The 10,385-nt window shown below is 35.4% G+C and overlaps 1 protein-coding gene across 1 annotated transcript in view; it reads right to left on the bottom strand.

Moving 5' to 3' along the window:
* Positions 1–266: 266 nt before the first annotated feature.
* Positions 267–10,385, bottom strand: part of LOC148285311 (potassium channel subfamily K member 3-like) — a 28,626-nt gene continuing 18,507 nt past the window's right edge. The window contains exons 8-11 of the mRNA XM_088227074.1: positions 9,441–9,555; positions 7,269–7,356; positions 4,834–5,121; positions 267–2,767 (exon numbers count right to left, since the gene is read on the bottom strand). Of these exons, the coding sequence (XP_088083200.1) occupies positions 2,203–2,767; positions 4,834–5,121; positions 7,269–7,356; positions 9,441–9,555 (1,056 nt within the window). The 3' untranslated portion in view covers positions 267–2,202. The remainder of the gene's footprint in view (positions 2,768–4,833; positions 5,122–7,268; positions 7,357–9,440; positions 9,556–10,385) is intronic.

The raw sequence follows: 10,385 nt of genomic DNA, 5'->3' as shown, positions 1-10,385 counted from the left end.
AAATTATCTTTTACATCGCTCGGTTGAGAGAGTTCTAAATATGTACAAAAAGAAAGGAAATCTATCTTTCATAAATGAAAATATTATTCGAAGTATCGGTAGTCAAGATTTATAAACCTAATTGGAATCAAACTGAGGCATATTTTTTTGGGAGAATTTAAAATATTATATGTACAGCGACATACATACGATAAAAACAGGAAATCTACTAATGACGTTAGAAATAAAATACGCATTTTTAGAATTAAAAATCTAGCAATCTATTTTTAACCAAAAAATCTGATATTAGTTGAGTTTTGGAATGAATCGTATGGTTGGGGAAATTTTAAATATCCCACATCCGATAAAATAATCAATAATTTCAAGGAGAGCCTAAAAGCTGTGATAACACGTCGTCTTAAAATGTTTTTTATTTGTTTTACTTTTTCACCCTTGCATCAATGCCGACGGTGTCATATTGTGGAGTAACGGCTACAACTCGGTAACTTCAAAATCAGGATTTCCGAGTTAACCACAAAAACACATATTTGCATCCTCCTCTGCGAATGCTACAAATAGACATGTCATGATGCATTTAAATAATATCATGATGAATAGGTGTGTACGTTTTCACGGTCACTGCTATCAAAATGTTTTTTTTTAGGTGATCCCGTGTGTGTTGGATTTGTTCCGATGTTACGGCTACCATTGCAGGAGCCACCTTCAGGGTAGACAGTAAACAGTTTATTTACTTGACAAATTGTAGTCTGCATTACTTTACAGACTGTTTAATCCACTATGTAACGCAGGCTGTAAATATAAGTTAGAAATTAATAAATGGTAAGCAAATAGGGGCTTAACTGCCGATAGGTACAGAAAAATAGATCCACATTATCCACAGAAGCCGTATTCAGCAAGCGAATTGCCCTATTAATGGGTGAATTCTGACTAGCATTTGTATGGCTTCTGGGTGTGTAAAACAGTGCATGAAATCTCGCTCTAGTATAACTATTGAGAACATACAAACTGATATTTTTCAGTATATTTGGATTATATATACTTCCAGAAATTAGCTTAAAGAAATGTTTCCCAAGAAAAATTTGACGACGAGATTCGAGGGTGTTGTAATCCAGCATCTCTGCTAGAAATAATGATGGATACAAGAATAGATAATTATTATTTTCTTTAAGATATAAGTATTGCAAAAATCACTTTTCAACCTTCTGAATTTCAGCCTAAAAAGATAAAAAGATTGATCAGCCTAAAAAGATACATATTAATATTATGATGACTGTATATGAGTCGTCTTTTTGTAGCATTTATGATGACTATATATGACTCGTCATTTTGTAGCATTCACGGAGGAAGATAGAAAAATGTATTTTTGGTATTTAACTCAAAAAATACTGCTTTGAAGTTACCTAGTTGTAGTAATTACCCAGCGATATATATTTGAATTCATTCAAAAGAATGATATTACACTTTTCAAAGAAAATCTCAATTGTCATAAAAAAAAAATTGAAAATATGACACTGTTTAAAAATGGCCGCGTTTATAAACGTGTGCTATAAAAGCATTAAACATTTTAATTTCAAAGCCAAGATGGTATTTTTTTTCATGAATAATTCTGTTTTTTTTATTATATTTAACTAAATCAGAATTTTTTAAGTTATGACAATTTTATCGGAGGTGCGGATGTACAAAAAACTTATTTTTGATGAAGCTAGAAATACTCAGTTCTATTTCAAAATGCAACAATATGCCACGAGTTAAAATACATATTTGGTTGGAAGAATTTGGGAATATGTACAAAGCAAACAAAGGAAAATTGATTTCTGACAAATTTAGGGTCGAAATTCACATATTTAGAATTCAAGATCTAGCAATCCAACAATTTTCAACCGAAAGAATCAAAATCAAACTGAGACATAATATTCGGTTTGAAGAATTTTAAATATGTACAAAAACAAAACATCTCTGTTTGATTGAGTTAGGATCGCAGTTTCAAAGCAAAATATTTATTTAGTTTAAAGTATGTATTTAAAATATGTAGAGAATTGGTTTGCTAAATGCACCACGCCGAATTGCACAAAAAAATTTGATTAAAACTTCAAAAGTAAGCAAAAATATTTTGAGGAATATATTTTTTAATCACTTTGTTAGACAAACGTTTTAGTCACTGTACGCAATGCAAAACGCAACACACTACGCACATACAATATGCTAAACACTAGCACGGTGCGGAGGTTGTGCGAACGTCAGCGTATCGTTTATAAAACAAAACTCGTTTTCGTCGTCATTGGTCAAATAATACCCGCAACTGTCGTCGTTCGACACTTGATCACAGTTGTTTTTGAAATTGGCACGGTCGTTCTTCACTCGGCTGTTCACGTTCCACGAATACTCCTGTTTCCTCCCGCCCTTGTAAACGCAAACCGAGTCATCGTTGTTATTCTTTTTCTTTTTCTTCCGCTTGGAGAAAACCTTGGAGGGGTCCAGGAACGCATCTTCTCCTAAACGGAAGTCGGTTTCGTCATAGAAGTAGTTCTGGCCGCGCCGTCTTTGTAATTCTTTATTTTCGCGTATATTTCTATCTACGTTTCTCATTATTTTCCGCTTCGAGTAGCTCGATTTGTCATCTTTGGATGAATCGTCCATCAATGGGTCGTGACTTCTTTTCTCGTTCTCTGATCTCCCGTCAATTGAGTAGAAGGAACTTCTGCGGCTTCCGAATAGCTGAATGCTGGTGCATCTTCCATCCATATCGCTACCCGACCTGTGATTGTATCTGAAAATATTAAAATAAAAATTTAAATACAGTGCGATTTCTATAAACATCTCTTGCCCTTTTAATTTTTGGTACTATAATTGTGTACGGATATATCCCGAAGTAAAAGAAGGCTCGAAAGACCCAGGCTGAGGTGGGGGAGGACGTAAAACAAGATGCAGCACAGCTACTACGGTCCCAAATTGGAAGACGGCAGCTGAGGATAGGCGGAGTTGGAGGCCAAGGCTCGATTTGGGCTGTCGAAGAAGATATCCTGAAACAGGTATTGTCAGAGAACAGGTTTGTGGCGTACAAAAGGAATGTGGTAATGTGTTTTGAAGCTGCCCTGTTGAGTTTAAATAAAAATTAGCTGGTAGATACTCACGAATATATTATTTACTTGAACATCAAGGCGCCAATTTTCATCAAAACTTAACCGGAAACTGTCAAAACACATTACCGCATTCCTTCCGTATGCACTCGTTCCACGACGTTAGGAGAATTTGTGTATCTGAGAAGTATGTTTACTAGGGATGGAAATACATAGAAAGATTATTAAAAGGTGGGGGCGTACTGGGTACAAGGTGAACTAAAATCAACTTTGGTAAATAAATGCTTAAAATATTATAACAGAGATGAAGAACATTTCAGGAAATGAAATATGAAAGTCTAGGCATTTACCGGACTTTTGACCTGTCATTGGCTTGTTTAAGTAGCCACTTTACACACTGTGTAACATTTATCATTTTGTCTATGATTGAAAATCCACAGTTCTTCATTTCTTACATCTGTTCACCAAAAATACTTGGTTATGTGCAACAAATCATTTCCTGGCCCTGATCAGCCTTTCTATAATAATAGGCAGAGGATCGAGAAAGTTGACAGATTTAAATACTTGGGAGTTCACATAACTGAGGATGTAAGCATGCACAAAGAGCTCGCAACGCGCCTAGGAATTGCTGGAGCAACCTTTAACATTATGCGTGTTGTCTGGAACTCTAGACTATACTCGGGCAAAATGAAATGCCGATTATTCAACTCTTAATGCCAGTACTCCTATATGGGTGCGAATCTTGGCACCTTACCAAAGCTCAAAACACCAAACTTCTAAGTTTTGTGAGTAAGTGCTTGAGGAGAATATTAGGCATAAGGTGGTTCGATTTTATAACTAACATTGAAGTCCGAGAACGGACGCAGCAGCCTCCTAAAACGAGCGTCTTGAGGATGCAGCAGTGGACCTGGCACGGACATGTGCTCCGCATTCCTAAGGACAACTTAAACCCAAATTGCCTATTCTTTAAACTTGCAGACTCGGGCCATCATGAAGGCGATCGATGACGATCTTTCGACTTAAGGCATCCCAGAGGGATCTGGTCATGTCCACAAGCTCCACTTAGGAGCGGATGTCGAAAGAAGTTTTTTTTTAAGTTAAGGAGAAATATTTTTGATGTGGGTGAGATTCATCTGACGGAATTATATCACCTACTAGGCCAACACCTGAAGGACCAATTCTTGGTAAAATAATTAGGGAAATAAATTATTGACTAATTCGTTAGTGTTTCCAAAAGTTGAGGCCATTTTTTTCCAAAGAAGAGAACAAGCATCTTCACTGTACACTGCGCAAATATTGCGAGCAGCTTTATTCCCTCAATTGAATGCGAACAGAAAGAAGTATCAAAAATGCTTATTTTCGTCTACTTGACATTTCATTTGAAGGCTTGTAATAAAAATAAAAAAATATTTTGTAACGTGAAAGCAAACACAATACCTTGCAAAGCAGAAAATTTTCTTCCAAATGATGTATGTACGGATAATCTTTACCAATTTTTTTAACTTTCGGTGTTCATTTTTAAATTTGGAAAAAAAATTTACAAAAGTTATGTTCATACCCAATATTTCATATAAACAGTGAAATTATACTACTCATAAACACCCGTCCAGGGTTCTGGTTCTATTTCACACACAGAACCATATTCTTTATCCGCCCAGACAAAGAATAAAGTAAATGATAAGAACTCGTTGATATCATTTTTTTTTTCAAAAAATAGGATCATAATTTTGACAATTAAATTATAAAAAATGATTACCTAAAAGTATCGTAGTTGAAAGCATTCTTGCTGCTATTCATCAGCTCCAATCTTCGTTTCCTCACCAGCTCTCTAAAGTCCTCCTCCTCTATGTGGAACTCGGGATTCTTGGCGTTCATGTAAAGGTACCCCGATGCAGAGTTGAGGCGGAGAGTTCCCGACTGGCTGAGGCACCCCGACTTCTCTATGTAGCGAGGCACCTTGTTCAGAAGCCCCTTGGTCTGCTTACCCTTACTGCCGGTCTTAGCTGGAGGGATCGGAGATAAAGGATCGTGGTATTGGAGTAACCTGAAAATTTTTTATTAGAAGAAATTTCAACAATATTTTGAATCAATAAGAATTGGGAAGTGTCAATACTTGTTTTATATTTTAACAACCGCAACAAACCATCACGCCGTTTGCCCAGAGAGGATAGAACGCCACATCTTTGCATACAGATCTCGCATCCTCTACATTATGCATGAGCGCTGATTATTCCGACTTTTGACATGTCCATCTTCAAGTATTTGTTGGATTTGGTCATGCCATGTCTTTCTCGGTCTTCCTCTATTGTAAATAGCCATCCATTAGCTCTACATGTCCAAACTAACGCAGAGCTCCTTTCTTGATTTTGTCGATAATGCTTATCTCAGCCTTACATAATGTACGGATATCAACATTTGTGCATCTATAATATATGGTTTTATCACACATTCGCCTGAGAGATCGCATTTTGACAGCATTCTAAGAAATAAATCATACGAGGACCGCTTAAGGGAGCTCGGGTTAAGTTCACTGGAAGAGCGGAAGCAGCATGGTGTGGTTGAAACGTTCAAAATCTTAACTGAGCAATATTAATGTACCCAAGTTGAAATCAATGTTCACTATGAATGAACACCAGAGGTCATTCTTTGAAACTAAACACAACCTCCTTTTCATCCAACCCCAGGAAGAACTTCCCGACAAACCGAGTGGTGGAGAAATGGAATGGCCTTCCCGAGAAAGTGATTGGTGCTAGTTCAGTGAATGTTAACTATATGCACACAGCAATGTATAATGTTTAATAACCATGTACACTTGATATACACGCATCAGCTTAATAGCTGCTAGTGTATTATTATTATTAATAACAATAATAATAATTCAGCCTTCTTTCATCCCTGTTTTTCCAAGTCCATACCTCACTCCCATGCATCAGGGTCGGGACCAGGACTCCATTGTGAACTGCTGATTTTGCCTCTTGCGACAAACATTTATTTGCCAAGGTTGATTTAAGTGCACCTTTCACTGTTCCCGGCACTCACCTACCATTCAATATCGTTCCAACCCTAGTAAACGTACTTCCCCATGTATTTTAAGATTTTGCATAAGATAATTTGTAAAAAATATAATTTCTGTGCCCAATAAGTATTTATCATTTAATAATAAATGACTAATTGATGGGTAAATGTATAATGGAGGAATGCTGAAAATCTTAATACGGTATTTATAGAGATATTCAAGCTTTTAAATGCAATTTGTACTAGCTATACATCACACAAAACAACAACAAACAACCGAAAAAACCAACCAAACAAAACAACCGAACAAAACAACCGAACAAAACAACCGATTTTTTTCGAGTACCTAATAGAAAACTCCAAAATTGATGTAGTTAAGTCCATCAGAGATTTAGGAGTTGTTTTGGACTATAAACTGACGTACAACGAGCATATATATAATACAGTTAATAAATCACTGAAATTACTTGGCTTCATTAACAGAATATCCTCTGATTTTATTAATGTCCATACAATCAAAACTCTTTATTGCTCAACAGTTCGCCCTCTTCTAGAATATGCCTCCGTGGTCTGGTCTCCATTCTATGTCAATTGCAAGTCACATTGAATCAGTCCAACATCGCTTGCTTCGAAAAGTAGCGTGTATGCTTGGACTAGAGAGAAATAATTATTCTTATGCTGATATAGAGTCAATGTTAAATATTTCTAGTCTACAAAAACGTAGAACTAATATGTTTGGCCTTAATTCTCTAATGACCCATCTTTGTCGTATTGTTAACTCAAGACAAGATCTGGACTTTTTTGGTTTGAGTTTACAACGATTTAAACGAGCACTCAATAAATAGTCCAGATCTTGTCTTGATGTTCCTTATGTTTGGCAATGCTTCTTTTCTTTTTTTTATTGTAATATTTAAACCCTATAAATTGTATACATGGACAATGTCCCTTTAATAAATAAATCACTGGGAAGGGAAAATTAAACAATTCTTGTAGGACATACTGAATACATTTTTTTTTACATCCATAGGAATTATTTCTGATCTGAAAGGGTTCATAATTCATATTTGAGAACGAAAATTGTAAAATGGAAATCAATATTTAAGTGATAGCAAAAAAAAAATATATTGTACATTCTTACGCGATAATAAAATACAAAATAATTTATATAATTCTTACTTTTGCTTGCCAAAACAATTACAGTGACAGCTACACACACTCGCTGCATATTCGGCTTCATCAGGAAACTGCATAAGTGGTGTTCCGCCTAAAAAAATAATAAAAATAATTACTACTACTACTACCGTCACGCCATTTCTCCGTACACCCGTACGCAAACAGAGAGAATAGACGGCCACACACGTCTATCCTGGCATACATTTCTAGCTTCTTTCACCTTCAAACATCTTGTCATACATGCCCTTCAGTTCTGCCTGCTTTCGACATGGCCAGACTTAAGATTTTGGTATATCTGATCATGCTACTTCTCCCTTGGTCGTTCTCGTCCCACGTTACCGTTCATTGCTTGCCATATATACCTGTTTTACCATTCTTTCATCGTCCATTTGTTCTACATGACCAAACCGTCTCAGAGACCTTTTCTTAATCTTATCAATTATACCTGACTCAGATTTACACTCGCGCCACTTTACCTCGCGATTTCTGACAAATTCGTCTGAGAGATCGCATTTCAACCGCGTTCACTCGGCTTTTATACTTCCTCTGCCAGTTTCATGTTTCACTTCCATACATACGTGTCGGGACTAAAACTCCATTGTGCACTGCCGGTTTAGCTTCGATTGACATATTTTTATTAGCAATTACTGCGCTTAGTGAGCTGTTCATTTTGTTGCCCGCATTCACTCTCTTTTCAACATCTTTTTCTACTCCTCCATCTCTTGAAAATATGCTTACCAGGTGCACAAATTCTTCTACTTTTTCAAGACATATAGAATATATTTATAAGCATAAATAGATTGATTGAATATTTTTGTACTGTCCTTTCCCATTAAGGGGTCAAATTTCCCTTTTGCAGCTGCCTTTTGAGTTTTTACAACAGACCACTAAATGGCACCATTTTTGAAGATGTGACATTAGTATTTACAACGGTACAATACAACGGGCCGTATGTACTCAGGTTGAGAATTGCAAGTGCAAACAAAACCGTCCGTTACACGTTTGTTGTTAAACTCAAAACAGAGCCAAAATTTTTTAACACTTTTGTTCTATGCAATAAGAGCTGAGGGGCTTCTCTTTGAGAGGGCGTGAATTATTACTCTAAGATTATACCATACTGGATATATAAAAATAGTCAATGTTAATTCTACATTTTCGTAGACTTAAAATATCAGCATATTAGTGGCGAGCCGTGATTTATTTTATAGGTTCTACAAAAAAATTTTCATTAATTTGTATATATATATTTAAGAACATAATATGTAAGTATTTAATCATTATAAATGACTATATTTTTCTGTGGTTCTGTGAAAATCAACTCAAACAATAATTATTATTAACCACACGATATATACATAGCTTTATTCTGCACTATTTTAATACAATACTTGTACAAAAATTAATTAACAAATACCACAATGACATTCAGCAGTAACTGTCAACACTGGGCACTGGCCGATTCCTTTAAAAATGAAAAACGCCACATGTCCTATATGATACATTATATGACAACGTTATTATATCAAAGAAAAACAGTCCTACGGAAATCATGTTCAAAATACTAGTTTCCAAAAAGAGAATCTTCAAATAACATGTCTAAATCTGGAAGCTCGTTTCAATACTAAAAAAGCTGACTTGGGTTAAGGATGTAAAATATAGTGTACTTTTTTGTATGGAGGAATAAGCTGAGGTAATCGGCTAGTTTCATCGTTCACTGAGAACAGGCTGGGCGCTGGGCTCACTTCATAGATATTTTTTTTAGGAAGATATAAAATGATGGTGGTGGTTTATAATAAATAACAATTATTTTATTTATTTTCGCATAAACATATTTAGTAAAAAACATTATTATCGAAAGTCAAATATAATGGTAAGCTGTGCATAATCGCTTATTTTGACGATTCGCCCCTGCAGCATACAAATAGTCACCTATCTCTAAGACATCCATGCTACTTTTCTAAGTTTGCAATATTGGACTGATTTAATACGATTTATTTGGCTCACATAGAAGGGAGATCAGACCACAGAGCCATATTCGTAGAGAGCGAACAATTTAACAGAAATGTTAAATAATTTATGCCTTTTTCTCAAAATGTACAAAATGGGCTGTATGAAATAACTACGAAAATGGCACGCAGACTTTTTGTAGATGTTATTTATAAATATATTTTTTACCTTGTAGAATCTCTCTTGGATCGGCTGGCAGTCTCGTTCCCTTAGAAACTCCTCTGAGAATCTCCCCATCTGCTGTAATAACATCGCCTTCTAATCTTACCGCACCACGAAGAGCCTGAAAATATTATTGTTTGTAAGACAATTTAAAAACATAAACAAAACAAAAGGCGACAGGTAACGCGACGAAAATTTGACATCAGATGAAACAAAAAAAGATGAAAAAAGGTGTTTTTTTCTCCGGAGTATTTTTCATTTATTAAAATCGGTCCAGCCTTTTAGCATAACGCGGTCAGTGAAACAACTTTAAGTAAAAGCTCTGTTACTATACGTTACAATACAAGAGTTACTAGATACTCCACCCTGATGCTGCAAAAAATAAATACAACCTTCCGTCAAAGAGGATTGGCTAACTACTCGGTTAAAGTGTACAATCTACTTTATCCATAAGGACAATTAGTAAGTTCTCACAATATAAAATTGCTATTAAGAAATGGATAGTGGAGGAGGGTTGCACACGGATCGATGAGTGGATCAAGCCAAATAGGTAAAATGTGTGTACTGTTTATGAAATTTGTTCTATTGGTCTCTATAAATTGGTTACGTTTTATATGATTATTTTAGTTTATATTGTTTACTGTGTTAATGATAATTAGGTTAATTGGATTAATTACATTTTTTTTATTGTTATTATTATGTTAACTTTGTTAAATTGCTAATTTAAGGCATGTTTCACATTTTGTAAAATGTTTCCCTCGGCACGGGACACCCCAAATAATACAAACAATGTAAAAGTATAAATAAATAAATAAAATATAAAGTACAAAGTGAACAACACCGTTTTCCTAGGAAACTACTTTATTGTCACCTTTACGACGGCTGTCCACCGCATCACCGTTCACTATGGCCGTTAAAATACGGGCACCGCTGTCCTAGGAAACCCTAGCT

This window comes from Micrasema longulum, unplaced genomic scaffold (assembly GCF_059751315.1).
Source record: "Micrasema longulum isolate JH-2025_06_02 unplaced genomic scaffold, ASM5975131v1 h1tg000041l, whole genome shotgun sequence".
Taxonomy (NCBI): Eukaryota; Metazoa; Arthropoda; class Insecta; order Trichoptera; family Brachycentridae; genus Micrasema; species Micrasema longulum.
Note: the sequence above shows the minus strand (reverse complement) of the source record. Positions and strands in the feature narration are given on the sequence as shown.